Source organism: Chanodichthys erythropterus, chromosome 7, assembly GCF_024489055.1.
Source record: "Chanodichthys erythropterus isolate Z2021 chromosome 7, ASM2448905v1, whole genome shotgun sequence".
Lineage (NCBI taxonomy): Eukaryota > Metazoa > Chordata > Actinopteri > Cypriniformes > Xenocyprididae > Chanodichthys > Chanodichthys erythropterus.
Genome location: NC_090227.1, coordinates 4,792,888 through 4,816,108, shown reverse-complemented (window position 1 = coordinate 4,816,108; position 23,221 = coordinate 4,792,888). Strand labels below are relative to the sequence as shown.

At 38.0% G+C, this 23,221-nt stretch overlaps 1 protein-coding gene across 4 annotated transcripts; it reads left to right on the top strand.

The window, feature by feature from the left end:
- Positions 1 to 1,070: 1,070 nt before the first annotated feature.
- Positions 1,071 to 22,897, top strand: ap2m1b (adaptor related protein complex 2 subunit mu 1b). 4 transcript variants are annotated; one of them, XM_067389659.1, is made up of 12 exons: positions 1,071 to 1,227; positions 3,449 to 3,485; positions 3,705 to 3,819; positions 6,750 to 7,015; positions 9,875 to 9,957; positions 10,611 to 10,746; positions 10,889 to 11,033; positions 14,941 to 15,060; positions 15,164 to 15,299; positions 15,391 to 15,488; positions 20,152 to 20,263; positions 20,837 to 22,897. In XM_067389659.1, exons 3-12 carry the CDS (start codon positions 3,746 to 3,748, stop codon positions 20,969 to 20,971), a joined length of 1,305 nt encoding a protein of 434 aa, XP_067245760.1. In that variant the 5' UTR covers positions 1,071 to 1,227; positions 3,449 to 3,485; positions 3,705 to 3,745; the 3' UTR covers positions 20,972 to 22,897. The 4 variants fall into 4 exon arrangements, with proteins under 4 accessions (XP_067245760.1, XP_067245757.1, XP_067245759.1 ...); XM_067389656.1 differs by having other exon boundaries at positions 3,661 to 3,819; XM_067389658.1 differs by lacking the exon at positions 3,449 to 3,485.
- Positions 22,898 to 23,221: the final 324 nt, after the last annotated feature.

Here is a 23,221-nt window from a genome sequence, read left to right as displayed (position 1 = left end):
GTGAGTGGACTCGTGAGTGGGGCTAATTTGCATATTCATTGATCCGGGTATATTAAATGATGCAAGGGTGTAGAGTTACATTCAAGCTATTTTAAAGGATTAGTTCACTTTCAAATTAAAATTTCCTGATAATTTACTCACCCGCATGCCATCCAAGATGTTTATGTCTTTCTTCAGTCGAAAAGAAATTAAGGTTTTTGATTTTTAAGGTTTATGCTAGTGTATGACTGCCCTCCACAGGTCAAAGTTTGAACTAATTGTTAAATACTTGCACTAGCATATTGAATATGACAATTTAGTTCAAACTTTGACCTGTGGAGGGCAGTAACACACTTAGCAGTGTCTACACTGCCGGAATTCTAATAGAGAAGAAGAAGAAGAGAGCTAGTTCAAGACGAGCGTTTATGGTTAAAAGTATATAACTTTTTATTTATTTATTTTAGAAAATGACAGATCGTTTCACTAGATAAGACCCTTATTCCTCGTCTGGTATCGTTTAAAGCCCTTTGAAGCTGCAATGAAACTGTAATTTTGACTTTCAACCATTTGGAGGACACTGAAGTCCATTATAAGGATGATAATCCTGGAATGTTTTCATCAAAAACCTTAATTTCTTTTCGACTGAAGAAAGAAGGACATGAACATCTTGGATGACATGGGGGTGAGTAAATTATCAGGAAAACTGTATTTGAAAGTGGACTAATCCTTCATGAAGAATATGTAATTTTGGTGATCAAAGATGAGTTTTACGGGCTAAAATAATAAATGACTACAGGGGGACTTTAAGTATTATTTATTTAAGCACACCTATAGCGTCAGCCCGCTAAAGCACTGTACCTGTGAGCATTTTTGTTTTCGTTTGTTACCTGCCATCAAACTGAGGCTTTCCTACATCTCAAATATAGAGCGTCCCTTGTACCTAAATGGCTTTATTTTCTTCAGCAGAGGTTGGCAAGTCAAGTTCAGTACGCATAGAAAGCATTGGATGTCCTCAATAATATCGTGAAACCAACATGTATGTGCGTGCGCGCGCGCGCGTGTCAGCTGACGGCTGCAGAGGGAGGGAGGAGCGGGCGACATCTTGGATTCATGGGTGAACGGTGACCGCAGCCTGAAACACAAAATACACTCAATAACTCAGAGCTTCGGTCAGAACCGAACACATCTGTCTCGGCTGAACCGGTCCAGGTCCGGTCCGGAGGGAGACACAGAGACAGACACGCAGAGGTGAGTGAGAGAGAGAGTGAGAGAGTGAATCCACCAGTCCGGACAGTCGTGACACAACCGAGCTGGGCTAGTTAGTTAGCTTAACCAGCTAACTAGCCGGACGCGGGTGTTTAACGTTATATTCACGAATGGAAATATGTTAAATGCATAAAGTGGATTAATTGGGACTGGTCATTTAAAGAAAACGCAATACGTTTAAAATCGTGATGTTTGAGAGTTTGAATGGGAAGAGCTGCGGCTCGCGCCACATACCTTTACATTCAACGATATCGTCTGTTTCACACAAGCATTTTACATTAAATAACAATCTCTTTTTCATAACGATACTATAATATAGAATCTGGATTGAATGTGTTTGTTATTAGCGTCTTGTGATTTTTGAGGCGACACAGGCAGTCCGCAGTGGGCTGGTCTGAGCCTCCATCCGCAAAAATAGTAGATGCGGCAGAGGATTATACATCTATTAAAATCATTATTGGAAATAATGGAATTTTTTTAATAATATCTACGCCAGTATTTCCATGTGAACTCTTCTATTTTTCCATCAGCAGCCATGATGGATGCTGTAGAGCTGAGAAATGACATCATCATCAAAATATTCATCATGTTTATGAATATTTAAATATATTCATAAGCACTGGAACTGTTTTGGTGTCCCAGTAATCATTCCTAATGTTGTTTTATCGAGTGGGGTGTAATCTAGTGTACAAGCTATGCAGACTGACTGTATATTAATATTAATTTCACTCACAAATCATTGCAGAGGTTACGCCTGTCTGCATAATCATGTTCAGGTTAATTTTGGTTGAATTACAAACAGCTGTTATCTGTTCTTTGACATTTCCGCTTTGTTCAATGGCAGGGGTCCTGTCATCCAGAGAGATGACAGTGACTGGGAAATGTCAGTTTAACCCTGTAAAGTCTATGAAATAATAGTCAAATTCTAGTTTACTGAACCTATGGAAAAAAATATAATATACAAATACAAATGTTTTATTTTTAAGTGAACACAAAAGGAGATGTTTTGCAGAATGTTCACGCTGCTCTTTTCCATCCAATGAAAGTGAATGAGCGCAGTGCTGTTGAACAGCGTTGTAAAAGTAGTGTGCATGGCTTGTGTCCTATAAATTTGTCTGTCATCTTAAAGGGATAGTTCACCCTAAAATGAAAAATATTCTAGGGCTGGGACAATACAATGAATCTCATTTCATTTGGAGCGATTCTGATATTTTCAGATATTTTTTATTTGATATTTTTTTCTCTCTCGAATTGATTCTGAGCCTAGTTTTTAAACAGCAGATGGCACTACTTGTACACTGCCTGCTTCCAGTTCCTTTACACACACCACTTAAACCTAAAATAATAAAGTTTGAAAAGGTTGAAGCGAATTACAAATCTTGCATCCTAAAAGCATTCCGAGGTGCAAGTATATTTAACCACTTACATGACTCAGCCTAAAGCACGAGTCTTCTTCGTGAGCGTTTGAGAGTGTGCAGTTAAAAACTAGCCATCTGCTGTTAAAACTAAGCTCAGAATTGATTATCTGGATAGATCCAGATTCATTGTATCAATCGATGTATTGTCCCAGCCCTAAATTATTCCATAATTTAGTCACCCTCAAGCCATCCTAGGTGTATATGGCTTCCTATTTTCAGCCAAACACAGTTAAATAACATCCTGGCTCTTCCCAACTTTGTAATGGCATTGAATATTGTCAGAGTTTTTGAACCTCCAAAAAGCGCATCCATCCATCATAAAAGTAATCCATGTGACTCCAGTGGGTTAATAAAGTCCTTCTGAAATGAACCAATAGGTTTTTGTAAGAAAAATATCCATATTTAAAACATTACAAATTATAATCACTGGCTTACAGCAATGTCGTGCCAGTTATGCTTTTTTCGTAAGTTAAATACGGAAGGCTTAAGACGTAGTGTGTTTTGAAATGCGAGCGGCGTTACACTTTCTTCGTAAGTTGAATACAGAAGGCGGTTTGGCAAAAGCTAGTTATTATTTAACTTGTTAAATATGGATATTTTTCTTACACAAATGTATCGCTTCACTTCAGAGGGCCTTTAATAAACCCCCAGAGCCGTGTGGAGTACGTTTATGATGGATGGAGACACTTCCTTAGGCTCATACTTGTTGGTCCCGTTCACTGCCATTATAAAGCTGGGATGCATCAGGATATTTATTAATATAACTCCCATTTTGTGTTCATCAGAAAGAAGAAAGTCATATACACCTAGGATGGCTTGAGGGTGAGTAAAGCTAGGAGTAATTTTCATTTTAAAGTGAACTAATACTTTTTTCCTTATTTGTCCTCTTTTTTTTCTATATTTTAAAATTTAAGAAATGTTTAAAAACAGAATAAGCTAAGTTCAGTGCAACAAATATAACCACGGCATGAACATACAATTAAATTGTTTTTGGCAGATTATCTTTCCAGTGACTGACAGCTTGGCTCTGCCTCTCTTCAGTTTTCCAAAATGGCTTGTAAACACTGAGTGAGACCAACACCATGATCGGAGGACTCTTCATCTACAACCACAAGGGCGAGGTGCTGATCTCCCGTGTCTACCGTGATGACATCGGGTAAGTCAGTGTGGTTTGTAAAATGTGTGAGGTTTTGTTTCGGCTGGTGAGAAGATTGTGATTGTGTCAGCAGGAAGTAGATCTAGGTTTTAACATCAAGGGTATGTGTTCTTGTATTTTAGTTCTTACCTTTGTGCTCCTTTAAGCTCCTATCGTTTTTGGCCTCTGTAGGAAAAATGGCAATCAAATGTTGCGAACCTCCTCTTTTAAATTTTTTTTTAAACCCAGTATGACCCAGTTCTGCACCTTCAGTAGGTATATGAAGAGAAAGGGGAGAGTGAGACTTCTAGAACACGGCCTGTGATTGCGTGGAAGTTCCGTTCTGGAATATTCAGGCAACCGTCTAGTCATGGTCTGTTCAGGGAAGGGTTGCTATGGATACAGTGGGTCTGTACGTCGCTGCCAACTCATACTGTCGCAGTGTGTGTGCTCATGCATGCATGCAGGGCTGTATGAAAAAGAGAGATCATTAGATGAAGTAGCAGTGCGTGTGCATGTCGAGTGTGCCTGGAGGAGAGAGGGGCTGAAAACGTGTATGTAGCATAAAAATGGACAGCTGAAATGAAGTGATGCTTATTTTATAAACCCAGAGATAAGCTAAATGTAAGTTTGATTCCAATGTCTAGTAAGTTGCCTACCTAGACGGCATATCTTTCATTTTTAAAAAATGTTGGTTATCATGTTTAATCAAAATGTCATAACTGGATCTTCCTGTGAAAATGGCAGACTTGTCATGCGAATGCCAAACTGTCGGAATCAACTGTAAATCACTTTTCTTGTGTGCTTTGCTTTAGGATCAGTATAATAAGTGTTGCTTTCTCTAGAGAGTTCCAATCAGTAATTTACGAGGTGTCAGTTCAGTTAAGGTGTTGACTTGGGGTGTGTTCACACTTGGCAGGATTGGTTCAATTAAAACAAACTCTGGTGCAATTGCTCTGTTAGTGCGGTCCATTTGAATAAGTGTAAACGCTGCCATCTGTACCCTGGTACACCAAACAAGTGGACCCTGATCTGCTTTCAAACAAACTCTGGTGCAGTTCAACAGATATATGAACGCAACACGGACCAAAGACATGTAAATAAACCAAAAACAGGACACAATGTCACAAAATGCGACCCTAAAAAGGACAGAACGCGTCTCCTCGCAGCAGATCTTCGTTCGTGTGTGACGGAGGGATTCCTTTACACATTTTATAAACTCGTCATGAGTTGTCCGCTCCATCATATGTATGCACATACAGCGAGAGCATTTAGCCCAGCACACAGCATTGTTTTGGATGTTCGACAAGTTACTTTGCAAAATATACATAATTAAAGCCTTTTTTCTTTTTTGTATCTTTAGATTCGGTGTTAAAAATGACAGTGTGAACGCTAAGCGAACCAGGACTGATATCGTGTCCTAATCATACGCAATGCAATAAGATTCCAGTGACAATTTGTCTGTCCACACCAAATGCAACGTGACTATGAGAAGCAATAAAGTAAATCAAAAATCACTGCCAATCGGAAGAACGCATGGGCGGGCTCTCTCTGCAAGCTCCCGGTGTTGTGCCGAATTTCGACCCCCTTCCAAATTATCACCCCCCCCGCATTGAAGTCGCTACCTGATTGCCTAATTTTAACCCCACCCCTAATCCTAGTCCCTCCCCCACACCTTCTCCTAAACCTACCAATAGACCCTTTTCACATATCTGGGTTTCTCAGAAGCGGTGAATGAGAGAATACATTAAATATATTTTTTTGTTTCCATTTGCTCAAATAGCAAAAGAAAAACTCCACAATAGTGTTTTCACAACTTTTAAATAGAGAGTGATTGATAACGGCAGTCAGAAGAGAGAAAGATGTCATTTTTACTGTCACTCCCATAGCCGCTGTATTAGAAACACCCTCACAGCAGCGTTAACTAGATTTTTGTTATTTGATGCAAAGGTAATGTAGTACTAGGTATGGTGTTATAAATGTACCTAAGTTTAAAAAAAAAAATATGAAAAAAATTTGCAGTATTTAAAATATTGATGACCGTTAAAACACATTGTCACAGTCTGTGAAAAGGGTCCATAATAGGGGGTAATAATCGGGCAGGGGGTCGAAATTCGTCACATACGGTACTCACTATGAAATGGATAAGTACATAATCAAATTCATGAATTTTACACTATTTTAACATTATTAAAAATACATACTGAGTTACTGAAACGATCCTTGTCTTTGTCTTCTGTTAACAATAAGTTGACCGTTTGAATGTTCTTGTTTTCTTTTATTAATTTTGAAGATCTGAGGTGAATTGTCCATTGTTGCTTTCAGTGCAGCTATAAAAGACACACAAAATGATATTTAAACTCACGTTAGACACTTTTAACATTAAATAAAGTGCATAAACAGTACCTGAGATTATCGTTATCATGCTTTGGGTTGTTCCGGCCGCGACGTAGCAGAAAAATGGAAACCGTTTCTAAAATAGAATCATCGTATGTCGCAGCTAGTTAGGACAAAAACTCAGACTAACATAGAAAAGATACCTTTTATCACGTCACAGCCTCGTGTCTGGTTAGGACATGGTGTAAATGTGTCACTTTGTTTTGGTCTGAACCAAGAGAACCAGGGTGTGAACACACCCTTAGAAAGTAGCTTGTTGTGTAGGCAGTGAGGCAGCACACTAGGTTTTGGAGTAGAGCTATAGCGTTGTGCTCCTAGCAGTCAGTAGTTGAGTTTTTGTCAGCAAAACTGTGAGTGTTTCTGCTGGATTGCAGCTTTCATTGGAACTAACAGCTTTTGAGTTACCAGCCCCTGATGTTTGATTAGGCTGCAACTAATTGTTATTTTTCCAATCAATAAATCTTTAAATTATTTTTTGATTAGTCGATTAACCTAACAGTTATTTTCAAATAACTCTACACCAATCTCACACCACCCCAATGGTCTTTCTCCAGGAGGAATGCGGTGGATGCGTTCCGTGTGAACGTGATCCACGCACGTCAGCAGGTGCGCTCGCCCGTCACAAACATCGCCCGAACCAGCTTCTTCCACGTCAAGCGCTCCAACATCTGGCTGGCTGCTGTTACTAAGCAGAATGTCAACGCAGCCATGGTGTTTGAGTTCCTCTACAAGATGTGTGACGTTATGACCGCCTATTTCGGCAAGATCAGCGAGGAGAATATCAAGAACAACTTTGTGTTGATCTACGAGCTTCTAGATGGTACGATGACTCCCTTCTCCATTCAGCAGAATTATCTATCCATTATTATTACCATAGTAAAGTTAAAATTACCTCTATCTATTGCTTGACTGTAATGTTGATTATACTGCAGTTCCCTTCTTTGCCAGTTCCAGCCATGAACTCTTACCACAACTGTTGTGCTGTTGTTTTTTTAGGTTTTGATTTTTATGAAACGTTGATGAGAAAATCGAAGCCTAAAGAAAATACTGCACAGACAGACAGACATCTCCTCTGCTCCCTGAGATGGATGCTGTTGATTCACATTTGAGCTCAAGTCAAGTCACATTTATTTATATAGCACTTTATACAATACAGATTGTTTCAAAGCAGCTTAGCTTAGCACAGTAATTAACGGGACAATAACAGTGTCTGTATTGCAAAGTTATAACTATAAAGCAAACTATAAAGCAGCTTTGCTGAACTGTGTCATGAGTGATTATATTGTACCATAAACCTTAAAATCCCTTTCCTGCAGTTTTTTTTATTTTTTATTATTTTTTTTTTTGGACAACCAGTACCTGTTCACTTGACAGACTTTACAATGGCTGAATGCAATTATCACACATTTTTCAAATAAATTCATGCCTATGATTGTTGGGAAAGTATATAAAATATAACCATTAGTGCAATATAGTTCAAAGGAACAAAAAAGAGGATACATTGTCTTTTTGCTTTAATTTAAAAAAAAAATGTTATTATTAATTTTTTTTTTAAATCACATAATACAAATATAAATAATTATAGTAACAATTACATTTAAAGAATATAATTAAGTTTATATTAATAATATTTAAGTTATTATTAATTAAAATTTTGGTTTGTGTCATTTTCCTGACCCCCCAAAAACGAATGTTTACTATAAATGAGTACATTAGGGATGGGAGAGAAAAAAAAAAAAAGATTATCTGATGCATCGCGATTCTCTCTTCAGTGTATCTGAGATTCGTTTTACCTTAAGATGCACGATGGCATTATGTGTGCTCTAGAAACAGCCGTATTCTGCTTGCTTCCAATCCTACACACACACAAACCCTCAAATCTTCCATAAAATAATCTTCTATAAGATTGAAGCGAATTACAAGGCCAACCGCGGGCTTTATTGCACAGGAAAATGCGCTGTGAGAAATACGTGCTTTAGTGTTTTCCCTTAAAAATGCTCCCCGAAGGCATCATTTTTGCCATTTGCAATGCAGTTGACCTATATATTCAATACACAAAATTCACTTACTAACAGACCGCTGCTTTCAAATGCTCACATTCGGTTTGAGGAGCACTCACTGTGTGTGACTCTGTGTAAACAGTTAGAGTTCATCCAAAAATGAAAATGCTCAAGTACACAAATGAAGATCTTTTTGATGAAATTCGAGTGATTTCCCTCCATTGACAGTCGACACAACTACCACTTTGATGCTTCAAAAAGTTCATAAACAGATCATAAAACTAATCCACACGAATTGAGCGATTTAGTCCAAATTTTCTGAAGAGACGATATTATTTATGTTTTTATTCTTATATAAACAATAATCAGCGAACATAAACAGAAGCTCAATGAACCTGCTTGACACGCAAAAACAAACCACTTAAACGTCCTGCGTAACACAAGGATGAACCTCATTGATTCTCACGTCAAGCAAACATGCTTGAGCTTCTGTTTACCACAGCTGATGTGTGAGTTGATGAATGTTTATATGTGAATAAAAGCCTAAATTCAATCTGTTCATCATATAAAGTGATCGAGTCTCTTCAGAAAATTTGGACACATCTGCTCAATTCATGTGGATTAGTTTTACAATTTCTTTATGAACTTTTTGAAACGTCAAAGTGGTAGTTGCGTTGACTGTCAATGGAGGGAGAGAAATCTCTGATTTCATCAAAAAGATCTTCATTTGTGTTCTGAAGATGAACACAAGTCTTATGGGTTTGGAACGACATGAGGGTGAGTAATTAATGACAGAAATTTCATTTTTGGGTGAACTATCCCTTTGAATGCACTTGCATCTCAAAATGCTTTTATGACGAAATTAGTCTAAACACAGTAATGTCTTAAGGCAGGGATGGACAACTCCAGTCCTGGAGGGCCAGTGTCCTGCAGAGTTTATCTCCATTCCTGATAAAAACTCACTTGCCTATAACTTTCTACTAATCCTAAAGACCTTGATTAGCTAGTTCAGGTGTGTTTGATTAGGGTTGGAGCTAAACTCTGCTGGACACTGGCCCTCCAGGACCAGAGTTGTCCATCCCTGTCTTAAGGGATTAGACAAACAGGACAAAACATCTGATCTGTCAAAACAGATCTGTGCATTAGTGTTATGCAGCCTTTTAGATTCCCTCTGTTTGTGATGTCATCAGTAATAATCAAACGGCAAAAAGCTGAGAGAAAACTCTCATTGATCTTAACTGGAAAACGTTTAGATGCTTAAAGCTCTGTTTATTGCTTTAAATGGTTTCTTTGTTCATCTTTATTATTTACTGCTTGCTTGTATGTTTTGAAGCTATACTTAGTCAGTTGAAAATTCTTAACACAAAATTTGTAATTATTTTAAAAAGTACTTATAATTAAGTAATTAAATAAAATTTTTTACAAATAAATGTAAGATTTAAAGTCAGTGAACTAATTAATTAATTAATAAAATAATAAATATTGATGAAGAATTGTTTTGGAATCTGATTGTGACTCCCAGAATCGGATCAGATCATGAGGTGCCTAATGATTCCCAACAGACATGAAAAAGACATGGGCTTAAAGCTCAAAACTCCTGAATTCCTGGAGTCTGTAGAGCAGTGCTGCTTTATTAGTTCAACACATACTCATAGTTTGTCTCTTTGCCCTCACTATAGAGATACTGGATTTTGGATACCCCCAGAACTCTGAGACCGGAGCCTTGAAGACCTTCATTACTCAACAGGGTATTAAGAGCCAGGTAAGTTCTGCTTGACACACCAGCATGTGGTTCATTTGGTGTCTTAATATGCTCTATGAGAATGGACACTATTAATGTACCTGTAGCAGAAGTGTAAATCTGAGTTTATTGAGCACAGCCTTTATTTGAAGCATGTGGAAACTGAACTGTGTGTTAATGTTTCTGACACCCTCGTCTTCACATCACCGCTCACCACGTGACTGATGACCTGTAATTCACTGCGCCCAGCATCATGTAAGCACAGTTATTCTTTTATAATTATAGAGTAGTGACATTTCTGTTGGCCAACCCGGAAGTCACTCTGGTTCCCTTAACAAAACCCCAATGGGTTTTTTGCATTGGTGTTTTATGTCGTCGTTGAATAAAACGTGAAAATATTTTGAGCTTGTGTTCACCACAGACCTTATTTCAGGCATTTAACCAAAAAACCATTCACTGACTTTAGGGTGATGGAACTGGATGTGTTAATGATAATTTTTTTTACGGGTTTTGGCCTATAAAAGTACATCATCCATGCAGTCCTTTATATCTCACATTTATATTTTCAATGATGTTTTCACATGACAACTCGTAATGTGTAAAATACAAAATATCTGGCTCATATTTTGGCTGTGCTCATGTTTCTCTCGCATGCTATACGTTGCGTTCTTCAGACGAAAGAGGAGCAGTCTCAGATTACCAGTCAGGTCACTGGACAGATCGGCTGGAGACGTGAAGGCATCAAATATCGCCGCAATGAACTCTTCTTGGATGTACTGGAAAGTGTGAACTTGCTGATGTCACCGCAGGGTGAGCGTTACTGTCCTCTGCTGGACAAATAGTTACAGTAGATTCATGGTTGAGAATTACCGTACTACTAATTTTAATGTCATCCATCACTGTGTAATGAAACTGCACAAAGTGATTGTATTCTGTGCGTCTGTGTGTGCAGGTCAGGTGTTGAGTGCCCATGTGTCAGGGCGTGTGGTGATGAAGAGCTACCTGAGTGGAATGCCAGAGTGCAAGTTTGGCATGAACGACAAGATTGTCATCGACAAGCAGGGCAAAGGTGGCACTACTGATGACTCAGGCAAGAGGTGAGTTGGATGACACTCGTATGGAAATGTGAGGGCTGCTGTGGTGAGTAAACCATTGAACAAGAGGGATTTTTTTTTTTTTTAACTTATTTACTAATTGCCATATAATGACTTCTCATAAGGTCAGAGTAAAGTGTTCTAAATTCAAATTTAAAAAATTAAAAAATTCAACTTTTTTTTTAATGAAATTTAATCTAGTAATGGCATTTGTATCACTCTCACAAACCCCCTGCAGTTCTATCATGAGCCCCTAGAGGCTCACAAACCCACATGAGAACCCAAATAAAAACAAACAATCAAACAAACAAAAAGGGTTAGTTCACCCAAAAATGAAAATTCTGTAATTTACTCGCCCTCAAGTAGTTCCAAACTTGTATGAGTTTCTTTCCTCAGTTCAACACAAAAGAAGATATTTTAAAGAAGTTCTTAATCTTAATGCATTAAGCACTTTCTTTATAATGGTTTTCTATGGGAAAACCTTTAACATGGAATTTAGTGTGTGGCATTAATATTCTCTGTGCATCTGCATTAAGCTGAGTTTGGTCTTTTGTTTAGTACATTAGTACAGACCTGGGTAGGGTTGCACCAGCCGTTCGTAAGTTCTTTCTTAAATTGGAACGTAAAGTCCACACTAGTGGCTTTAGTAACTACTAGCTAGTTTGTAACTAACTCTGTACTTTATTCGGTTGCACCATTTGTTCTTAAGGCAGAATGTAGCTAGTAGCTCGTAAGGTCTCCGTAAAGTAATGCGTAGTCGCATAATATGACGTTTACCCTCAGTGATCCTTCAAATACAGGAGCAGAAGTTGTTGAAATTCCGTGAATTTAAGTTTATCCTTCATTCTGACTTATTTTGCCTCACGTAGCTAACATTAAAAATAAGTTCCCATTAAATATAATAGCCTTAATCATAAATGTTTTTATATGTAAATAACATTCAGAAACTATTTGAAACGAAATTAATAAGGATCAATAAATAAATACTGAAACAACAACAACAAAAAAAACATAAGAAATTACATTTATTGTTTATGACTGATTTTATTTGACATGCACAACGGAGTGATAGGACCGATGCACACAGCGGCGCGCTGTTTAACGGGTTCGTGTTGAAGTGTCTAACAAAGTAATCTTTTCACATGATGTTCTCTCTCTTAAAATGTAAGAGAGTGTAAATGTCAGCAGTATCATGTGTAAACAATGAAGTCTGTCAGGTAAAACAAGAGCTTATCGATGCAGTTCAGTCAGTCTGCTATTTTATTCCAACCGTTACTCCTGATAGGAGGCTTCCGTAAATATTTAGTGTATACGTAGAGTTACGCTTCAACTAAGTTTAATGGTGCAACACAAAAATATTTAGTAGTGCGTAAGTTGTAACTTAGTGCCCATTTACGTCAAAACTAGTCTACGTTGTAACTTGCGCACAGCTGGTGCAACTGGCCCCTGGTGAGAATAACTGGTGGGAAGCAGAGGAAAGCTTTGTTTTGACCTCCAGGTGGGCATTCTTATAAGTGTGTAACGTTTAAGAATAGGGACTTTTTCACAGTCCAGTCAGTTCCGACTAATAAAGTCCTGTTGAATGTTTTGTTTTACTTGGAAGTGCATCACATTGTTGAAATAAAATGAGCTGCGAAAGCCATTTTATGTTTACTTTAAGGACTAAATAATTTATAGCATATGCTATAGTCATGTTTTGATTATAGTAGCATACTCAGAATAATCTTTGATAAAGCCTTATAAGCACCCAGAAGAACAAAAGTGCTGAAAGGTAAGATGAAGTGCAGAACATTTGGGCACGATAATTACAGGAAATCTCACGTGGAGCACATTCATTCCCTGGCTCCATTATGTCCTGTAACATACCGTCTTAGTCTTGCTCTCCCCCGTTTCCTTTTGTGCTGGTAGGTATTTGTATCTTTATTGAGGAATGTTTTATTCTGAGGTGCCGTTTGTTTTAGCCCTTTATTTTTTCCATTTTTTTTCTGTTGATTTGTGTGCCTCTCTCCTCTCTCCCGCTGGACTTCAGTGAGTTGGGAGGCAGGTAGCGTAACTCTGTCCTGACATCACCTGATCTGTCACCTCCACTCAGTCCTGTCTTAGCCGTTTGTCAGCTGTCTTTGTGTCATGCCATCAAACGTCTCAATAAAGATGATCTTTTTGCATTGGATGACACTGCCTTTGCCTCCTGATATGTGAGGAAGTGTTTAGCGGCTCTAAGTGAAGGAGCGTAGCTTTTTCTTCAGTTCATTTGTCTCGTCTCATACCAACAGTCTTTTCCCCCGTCTTGTTTTACTGAAGAACCCCTTACCTGAACTGATAGCCACTCTCATTAGAGTCTGTGTTAAAGTTGATATCTTTTCTTGTGACCCCTCAAACGCCTCCCCTCCTCGGCTCTGACCACAGCATAATGCTTTATTTCTTCTAATCTGGTATCAGCAAATCACAAAACTTGCAGTTTTGTTGTGGTCACAGTGCTGGAAGCAAACATCCTTCTCAATATATTAGCAGTATGTAATGTTGTCATGTTGTACATTATGGATAATAGAGGTTGGCGGTATGACTAGAATCTTGCATAATCTAATAACAGTATATATTACAATATACACTAGCGTTCAAAGGTTTAAGGGTCAATATGATTTAAAAAAAAAAAAAAAGAAATTAATACTTTTATTTAGCTAGGATGCATTAAATTGATCAAATGTGACAGTAAAGACATTTATATTGCTACAAAAGATTTCAAATACTTTTTATTTGAATGTTTTATTTAATCCTGGGGAAAAAAATTGTATCACAGTTTCCACAAAATATGAAGCAGCACAACTGTTTTCAACATTGATAATAAGAAATGTTACTTGAGCAGAAAATCATCATATTCGAATGATTTCTGAAGGATCATGTGACACTGAAGACTGGAGTAATGATGCTGAAAATTCTGCTTTGATCACAGATATAAATTACATTTTAAAATTATTACAATAGAACAGTTCTTTTAAATTGCAATATTTCATAGTTTATCTGATTACTTTTTTATTGTTTAAATAAATGCTGCATTGGTGAGCATAAAACTTTTATTGACCTCAACTTTTGAAATGGTAGTATCATTATTTTTAATGGAAATTAAATAAAAATGGTTTAGAATAACACTTTATTTTACAGCGTCCTTGTTACACGTTATATGTACTTACTGTAATTATATGCAAGTAACCTTAAACCAAAACCTATTCCTAACCATAATTTTATTGTAAGTACAATGTATAATAAGTACAAAGTACACCATAAGTACCATAAGTACACCATAACAAGGACACCTTCAAATAAAGTGTCGCCTGGTTTAGATAATAAATAAGATATTTTTCAGTGGATAATTCACTGAATAAAGGATGTTACTTTATTTGGATCTTGGACATATACATATACAAACTAATGTCACATTATGCGACACAAGTACACAAAACAAATTTGACTCTAAATTCTGATTAGATGAGCCACATTAAAAGTGGTTATAAAGTACTCCACGTATCAGTTAAAATCTCCATAAATACGGCAAGTTGTGAGTTAACTTGACAATCTATGTAAAGCCCGGCTTGTGTTGTGCCTAACAACACATCTTAACACGTTTTTCCTCATTTTGACTTGTTTGGGATATGTCACACGTTGTAGTTTCACATTATTCCATGTTTCTTCATCACTCTAACATGTAAATACATAAAGTAGTTCTTCTCACCTATAGCCATCTAAATATGTCTTGCATTATATCAAAATCTCTACCAATTGACACTTTCCTACCGTCACACCGTATATACCGTCATGCCGCCCACCCCTGATGAGTAATGTGTGTGTGGTCTCTCTGCAGTCTCTTCTCATTGCTTCATTGTTGCGTTTCTCTCCTCTGTGTCCCCTGCTGCAGTGGGAAACAGTCCATTGCGATCGATGACTGCACGTTCCATCAGTGTGTCCGTCTCAGCAAGTTTGACTCGGAGCGCAGTATTAGCTTCATCCCTCCCGACGGAGAGTATGAGCTCATGAGGTCAGTAAAGACAGAGCGAGAGAGAGAGTGTGTGTGTGTGTGTGTGTGTGTCTGTGCTGTGTGACACAAACGCAGGCACACAATGACAGCACCCTTGTCTCAGGTACCGCACCACTAAAGACATCATCCTCCCTTTCCGCGTCATCCCATTGGTCCGTGAGGTGGGCCGCACCAAGCTGGAGGTAAAGGTGGTGATCAAGTCCAACTTCAAGCCCTCCCTGCTAGCACAGAAGATAGAGGTGAGACTGACACCAGAAATAACCTTCATTAGTCTTAAAATAACTGATGGAAGTGCTATATTGGTTGTACATGTTGTGTGTGTCTCTACAGGTGCGCATTCCTACTCCACTCAACACCAGTGGGGTTCAAGTCATCTGTATGAAGGGAAAAGCCAAGTACAAAGCCAGTGAGAACGCCATTGTTTGGAAGTATGGCTTGATTTTACCTCCAGCACTTGTACAAGTTCATTATCTTCATTTGCATTTTCATCTGTTTTGGCAAATGTTTGCCCAGTGCAGATGGTGAGACATTTGTTTCAGTATCTGGGATAAAGTAATCACTACTTGACAAGGTAGATCAGGCCATTCTTACATTACCATCAAAATGTTCAGTTTCAAATCCCAGTTTCATTTTACCCTTCTACTTAGGGAGTCAGGATCTGATCAAACCAAACTCGCTACATTCTCATGCAAGACTTCTTGCAAAAACATAAATTTACCAACCCCAAAATTTTTGAAAGATAGTGTAGTCATTTTTGATGGAAATTAAGTTAAATAAAAATGGTTTAGATATTAAATAAGACATAATTTTGGTTAAATCACTGAATGAATGATACTTAATCTAATTAATTTTCTCATTATTTGGAACTTGGGTGTACAGGTGCTGGTCATATAATTAGAATATCATCAAAAAGTTGATTTATTTCACTAATTCCATTCAAAAAGTGAAACTTGTATATTATGTTCATTCATTACACACAGACTAATATATTTCAAATGTTTATTTCTTTTAATTTTGATGATTATAACTGACAAGTAAGGAAAATCCCAAATTAAGTATCTCAGAAAATTAGAATATTGTGAAAAGGTTCAATATTGAAGACACCTGGTGCCACACTCTAATCAGCTAATTAACTCAAAACACCTGCAAAGGCCTTTAAATGGTCTCTCAGTCTAGTTCTGTAGGCTACACAATCATGGGGAAGACTGCTGGCTTGACAGTTGTCCAAAAGACGACCATTGACACCTTTCACAAGGAGGGCATTAATAGAGGCGAAGGGAAGGAAAAGATTTGGTAGAAAAAAAGTGTACAATAGGGATAACCGCACCCTGGAGAGGATTGTGAAACAAAACCCATTCAAAAATGTGGGGGAGATTCACAAAGAGTGTACTGCAGCTGGAGTCAGTGCTTCAAGAACCACTACGCACAGACGTATGCAAGACAGGGGTTTCAGTTGTCGCATTCCTTGTCAAGCCACTCTTGAACAACAGACAGCATCAGAAGCATCTAAAGACACAAAGGACTGGACTGCTGCTGAGTGGTCCAAAGTTATGTTCTCTGATGAAAGTAAATTTTGCATTTCCTTTGGAAATCAGCGTTCCAGAGTCTGGAGGAAGAGAGGAGAGGCACACAATCCACATTGCTTGAGGTCCAGTGTAAAGTTTCCACAGTCGGTGATGGTTTGGGGTGCCATGTCATCTGCTGGTGTTGGTCCACTGTGTTTTCTGAGGTCCAAGGTCAACGCAACTTTATGGAGATGCAGATTTAATTTTCCAACAGGACTTGGCACCTGCACACAGTGCCAAAGCTACCAGTACCTGGTTTAAGGATCATGGTATCCCTGTTCTTAATTGGCCAGCAAACTCGCCTGACCTTAACCCCATAGAAAATCTACGGGGTATTGTGAAGAGGAAGATGTGATATGCCAGACCCAACAATGCAGAAGAGATGAAGGCCACTATCAGAGCAACCTGGCCTCTCATTACACCTGAGCAGTGCCACAGACAGATCGACTCCATGCCACACCGCATTGCTGCAGTAATTCAGGCAAAAGGAGCCCCAACTAAGTATTGAGTGCTGTACATGCTCATACTTTTCATGTTCATACTTTTCAGTTGGCCAAGATTTCTAAAAATCCCGTCTTTGTTTTGGTCTAAAGTAATATTCTAATTTTCTGAGATACTGAATTTGGGATTTTCCTTAGTTGTCAGTTATAGTCATCAAAATTAAAAGAAATAAACAAGTAATATATCAGTCTGTGTGTAATGAATTAATATAATATACAAGTTTCACTTTTTTGAATGGAATTAGTGAAAGAAATCAAATTTTTGATGATATTCTAATTATATGACCAGCACCTGTATATTCAATATTGTAATAAATGAATGTCACATTAAGCAACACAAGTACTCAAAACAACTTTGACTCTAAATTTTGATTGGATGAGCCACATTCGAAGCTGTTGTTAAAATCTCATTTAATGTGCAAGGTTGCTTGACAGTCGTAAACAATGTTTGCCTGTGTTGTGCCTAACAATACATATTTAAATACTCTGTTTCAAATCCCACTGTTTAGTTTTAGCTTTCTACTGAGTGAAGATCTGATAAAACAAAACTCGCTTCAAGACATATTAAACTGTGCTCCAACTGTGAAGGAAAACTTGAGAATAGCAGAGAATTTAAGTTTGTAATTTCCAGGATCTTAAGTCAGGGACATTTTAATTTAATCCATCCTTCTGTACCATAGACTGTAAAAAAAATATGGACCTCCTCTCTCTTCCATTGTAGAAAAGTGAAAGCCGCCAATGTCCCAATATGGCGCTGACATGTTTTGCTGATTCAGGACTTGAGTCTGCTCTTCACACTCCCGCAGAATCTGTTTACTGCAGAAAAACTCATTATGTTGGTGTGAAATAAACACATGGAAATGTGTTATGGAAATGTATAAATTAAAGTGAAAGCTCCAATCTCCTCCTGAAAAAAAAATCTGTTGGCCCCTCAGTGACTGCTTTGATCAGAGAAGCTGTCAATCACAGCTTTCAATCATGACATCACACCCCCGTTTTTATAGCATTAAATTACTTAAACCAAACGTATTTAAACAAAAAAACGAACTTGAACCAACATCAGAGTGATTAAAAACTACATAAAATGACAGAAACCATCTTTGGAAAAAAATTATTTGAATAGTAATTTAATTGTTTATTTTGTCTCACGTCCCGGAGGGCGGGGTTTATGACCTATACAGGGACCAACCACCCGGGGGCGATCGAGGCGCTTTGGCTTCACTTTTCAGGACTTGTGCGTAGGGATGGGCATTTTCCCAAAATATTGTATTCGAATATTTGGGCTCGTAAAAAACGAATATTCGAATATTCGTTTATTTAAATGAGGTTAAACGAGAAAGACGTTATTGTTTTATATTCATCAATATTTTGTAACCATTTCTGAACAAGCTTACGATTAGGCAATATAGACAACAAGCTTACGTTATGTCTTAAGGTTTTTCTTTTAGTTCAAAGCATTAAACAATATGTGTAAACAGAAAATATTAAGAACAAAAGCATTTAATCTCAAGCAGCGCGAGCGGGAAAAATACTAATAAAGCAGACAGCGCCAGTTATTGTACAAAACGTACATAATACACTCGAGTCAGTATATGGTTATCTTGTTTATATTGTTTCACATGTTCATGTTGAGAAAAACAATAATATCCACATGCTCGGGTGAGAAAACGAGCTGTGCTGACAGACATTGCAGAGACTAATACATATACATAACTGTATGCTAAGCTAAGTTTCTAACAGTAGCACTTTGTTTTCTGTTCGTAAATATATCTCCCTCGACGAAACTTAAAGGAAGCATACGTCTCAAAATAATTTTGCTATCAGATAAGTTGTCATCTTTGCTCACTCGGGGATAACTTACAGCTGCGCTTACCTGTCGTGAATGCAGTGATGGACAGCTGTCTTTCCTCACTCGACGGGTACGTTATTTAGATTTCATGTGCATTCTCATTATGGTGTTGATATTATGATAACTCGGTTTCATTAATTAATTTGATCAAAAGTAATTTCATTTTGTATGATCATTTTCATCTAAGTAATTCCAAACTTTGCAAGGCAGACGACAAAATTATGTGACGATCAAATAAAATAAACTTATTAAACACGCTCCACAGCGCCACCCGGTGCATTTAGTTATAAATGCGAGTTTTAGTGCTTAGGATGTATCATGGATTCACTGCATTTATGGCCAGCAAAGCAACAGTAAAATTCGAATAGTATTTTTATTTTTCGAATATTAATTACAGAACGAATATTCGACTATTTGTGCACATCCCTACTTGTGCGGCATGCTTGGTCCATACAGTAATAAATAGAATCATTTAAAGCTATTAATTCCAAGGATGGGTACCTGACAATGAAAATCCTTCCCAAAATTGTCTTTAAACTCGTGATGAAATAGAAACAGTGGCAATTTCATTCTTCCGTATTATGATGTACAGCGGAGTGTAATGGATTAGTGTATAACAGATAATCGAATTGGGTCATGGGCTAATGGTTAGAGAGTCAGACTGGTAACCCGAAGGTTGCGGGTTCGATTCTCAATACCAGCAGGAAATGACTGAGGTGCCCTTGAACAAGGCACCTTTACCTCAATCGCTCCCCGGGCACCACAGTAAAATGGCTGCCCACTGCTCCAGGTGTGTGTGTGTGTGTGTGTGTGTGTGTGTGTGTGTGTGTGTTCACTACTCACTACTCCTAATGTGTGTGCACTAACTTGGAAGGTTAAATGCAGAGGACAAATTCAGAGTATGGGTTACATTTATGACAGCATAACAGATCCAGTAATGACATTTTGATCAAAATTACGAGGTCAGCTTTCTTAAATTAAGCGTACATGAATGAATCTAAAACATGCATTTAGAAAATAGATAGGGTGATTTTTCATTTCATGCCTACTTTAAAATGATTATAGAAATACCTTTGAGCAGCTGGAAAAGCTGTGTGATTTCACTGATCAAAAAGGTGTTGAATATTCATGACCTGCGATGCTTTACATGGAGCTGATTTTTGTTGTTCTTTTGTAGGATCAAGCGAATGGCTGGTATGAAGGAGTCTCAGATCAGCGCTGAGATTGAGCTGCTACCCACTAATGACAAAAAGAAGTGGGCTCGCCCACCCATCTCCATGAACTTTGAGGTCAGCTTGAATCCCTGAAGAGCCCCAAATACTTTCACACAGGCAGACATTGACTTTAAACACTTCTTGTTCAGGATGTTCTGCAATTATTCTACAACAGCTTTATCTCTAAAACTGGATGAAAAATGTTTGATGTTCTGTTAAGTGACGCATCAGTTATTTTGATACAATAGTATAGCAGTTTAAAAATGTTTTAGGTAACACTTTACAAAAATGTTTCATTTATGCTCATTAGTTAATGCATTAACTAACATCAATTAACAATATATTTTTACAGCATTTATTAACCTTGGTTAATGCTAGTCAATACAAATGTTCATGTCGGTTCACAGTGCATTAAATAATATAACAGATACAACTTTTGATCTTAAAAATGTATTAGTAAATCCTGAGATAAACATGAACAATACTTCTACAGCATTGATTAATCTTAATGTTAACTAATGTTTACGAATTAAACCGTATTGTAAAGTGTGTTGTTTTGAGATTCTGTTTTTAGATGGATTATTTTTTTTAGGCAGTCTCTGTTTAACCGAGCTAAGTGTGAATTTTCTTTCTCTTTTCTCTTTTCAGGTACCTTTTGCTCCATCAGGACTGAAAGTGCGCTACCTGAAGGTCTTCGAGCCGAAGCTGAACTACAGCGACCATGATGTCATCAAATGGGTGCGTTACATCGGCCGCAGCGGCATCTATGAGACCCGCTGCTAACAGCAGCCCCTCCGTGAGGAGGGGGGAGAGACGTAGACGAATTGTCGGGCGGGATGAACAGAGGACGAGGAGAATGGAGTTATTCATTGTCTCACTCTCCCCTCCCTCCCTCAACTTTTTATACGGGGCTCTGTTCACAACAAAAACAACAACAAAGGGAAACACTAAAAGAACATCCAAAACAACATCACAGATCAAAACAAATGTGTCCTTCAGAATAAAACGTAAAGTTTATCTGCAATGATAAGTTTATCCTCATGAGCCCCTCCAGAAGTTCACTTGCTATGAGATGAGATGTAAACCCCCACTCATTTCTCCTTTTCTAATTCTTCCACAATATGCATTCCAGACCCTCAGTCCCCATTGAATCCCAACTAATGTGGGGCCCTTTTCATCCCGTGATTAGCACTGAACCTGTGTTCCTGCTCACAGGCGCTATCAGTGGGGCCATTTCCTGCTCCTTAGTCTCTTGGGGCTTTCGCACTGGATAGTTGTAGGAACTAGAAGTCACCAGGGTGGTTCCATTAGAATTAATAATTCCCAGAGGGCCATTTTCCTGGTTGCATTCGCACTGCCAGTAGGAACTTTGAAGTGACATAAGCTGCGCTTGTTGTTGTGTCTTTTATTTTGATGGTGTGGCAGACCTTTATTTTGACAGAGCTGAGAACACAGCGCTTGCATTCTCCATCTTCATTAGTTGACAGTTTGTTAAACAGCCTGTCTAATATCTATGTTATTAGATAGAACTATTATACAAAGAAAGAAAGAACTTTAGCGTTTGCCATGTGGTTGATGTTCAATGTCACTAGCTGAGCAGAAATACATTGGTTTTGCTTGGTCCCCTCAAAGTTGCATTGTATTTTCTCTTTAACTCAAGAGGTCCATCTGTCATTGTTTTCCATGTTCATAGAGTTAGTTTGTAGAGTAAATATATAGGCTATAAACTGTGTGTACATGACTTTTAAAAAAATGGCAGGTACCAGTGTTTCACGTGCATTTGACCAATCAACATTCACTTACATCACTAGTAGTTCCTATAGTGCTGGTTTAGACCCTACTCTGAAGTAGGAGCTAATTTAGTTCCCCCAAAAGGAGTCCCTAGAACTAAAATCCTTCCTAGTTCCTGCGGTGCGAACATGGCAAAATCTTCCGCCAATAGTTCTAAGAACTATGATAAGGTTCCTCCAGTGTGAAAGCCCCTTCTGTCTGCTAATCTGGACCCGGGATACATTACCCTTCATGCTTCATTTTTGTAGTTGTGTCTCCTAAGAGTATTAGTTAGGTATCGTCCATGTTCTTGTTCTCAGTGAATTGGTGTAAAATGTTAAGCCAATGGCCCCACAATGTTCTTGAGCGTAAACTTTTAATTGGTCATAAAATTGGTTTTACGTACATAAGTTACCATTTTGTCTTAATTTTTTTTGTCTCAGTATAAAAGAATTTCTCTGTGACCAAAATGAGGTGCGAGGATGTGAATTAAAGCAACAAACCGTACTAATGCTTAAGTCCAGCTGTCTGTGTGCATATACAATACTATATACACTGTAACAAAACCACCACGGCGATTTAGACGAGTTTTAGCTTTCATTTGGTGTCATATAGTGACTGGCGTGTACGTGTGTGGGTCAGGGGTCCCCAACATCTCTCAGGGACTTTGCATTTGTGTGCTTAACATTCTTTCCATGTCACACTTTAACTTTCATCAACATTTGCCACTTTGTTTACTTGACTGAAGTTTACTGTGCATTTCAACATTTCTCCTGAGATTAGTTTGCCTGCAAATGCAACTTCAAAAGGACGCATTTCACTAAATACATAAGAGAGGGGCTAGAATATTAGGGAGTCCCTTGGATTGTTCCTAGGGATGATCTCTAAACCTCTTTCTTTAGTCCTGATCTAAGGCAGGAGATTTGGGAGATGTCAAAACATATAAGCCGTGTCTGCCTTTAAGGTCTATAACACCGTGCTCGTTCCTTTCATGTGCATGAAAACTCTTCACTCTGCGGAAGACTCCGGAGGATTTATCTTAATGCGAATGCATTTTGGTTGAACAGCACAGAGATGGAAGCACAGTTTAGTTGACAAAAACTGTCTGGCCTTGACATTTGTGCTATCTGCGTTGTTTTAGGCAACACTTCAAACTCGATCCTGCAGATTTAAGTGTGCATCATCTTGAACACTTTTGCCATAAACTTACACTGTCTGATGTGTTTTAGCTCTGAGAGGTGATGAGGCTCCTTTTGCAGTGTA

What these genes read in the sequence shown, in the direction of transcription:
- ap2m1b (XM_067389658.1), top strand. Translation starts at nt 3,746, where the DNA reads ATGATCGGAGGACTCTTCATCTACAACCACAAGGGCGAGGTGCTGATC. An exon ending in GTCTACCGTGATGACATCGG is followed by an intron (nt 3,820 to 6,749) that starts GTAAGTCAGTGT and finishes GTCTTTCTCCAG; the next exon opens with GAGGAATGCGGTGGATGCGT. An exon ending in AACAGGGTATTAAGAGCCAG is followed by an intron (nt 9,958 to 10,610) that starts GTAAGTTCTGCT and finishes TGCGTTCTTCAG; the next exon opens with ACGAAAGAGGAGCAGTCTCA.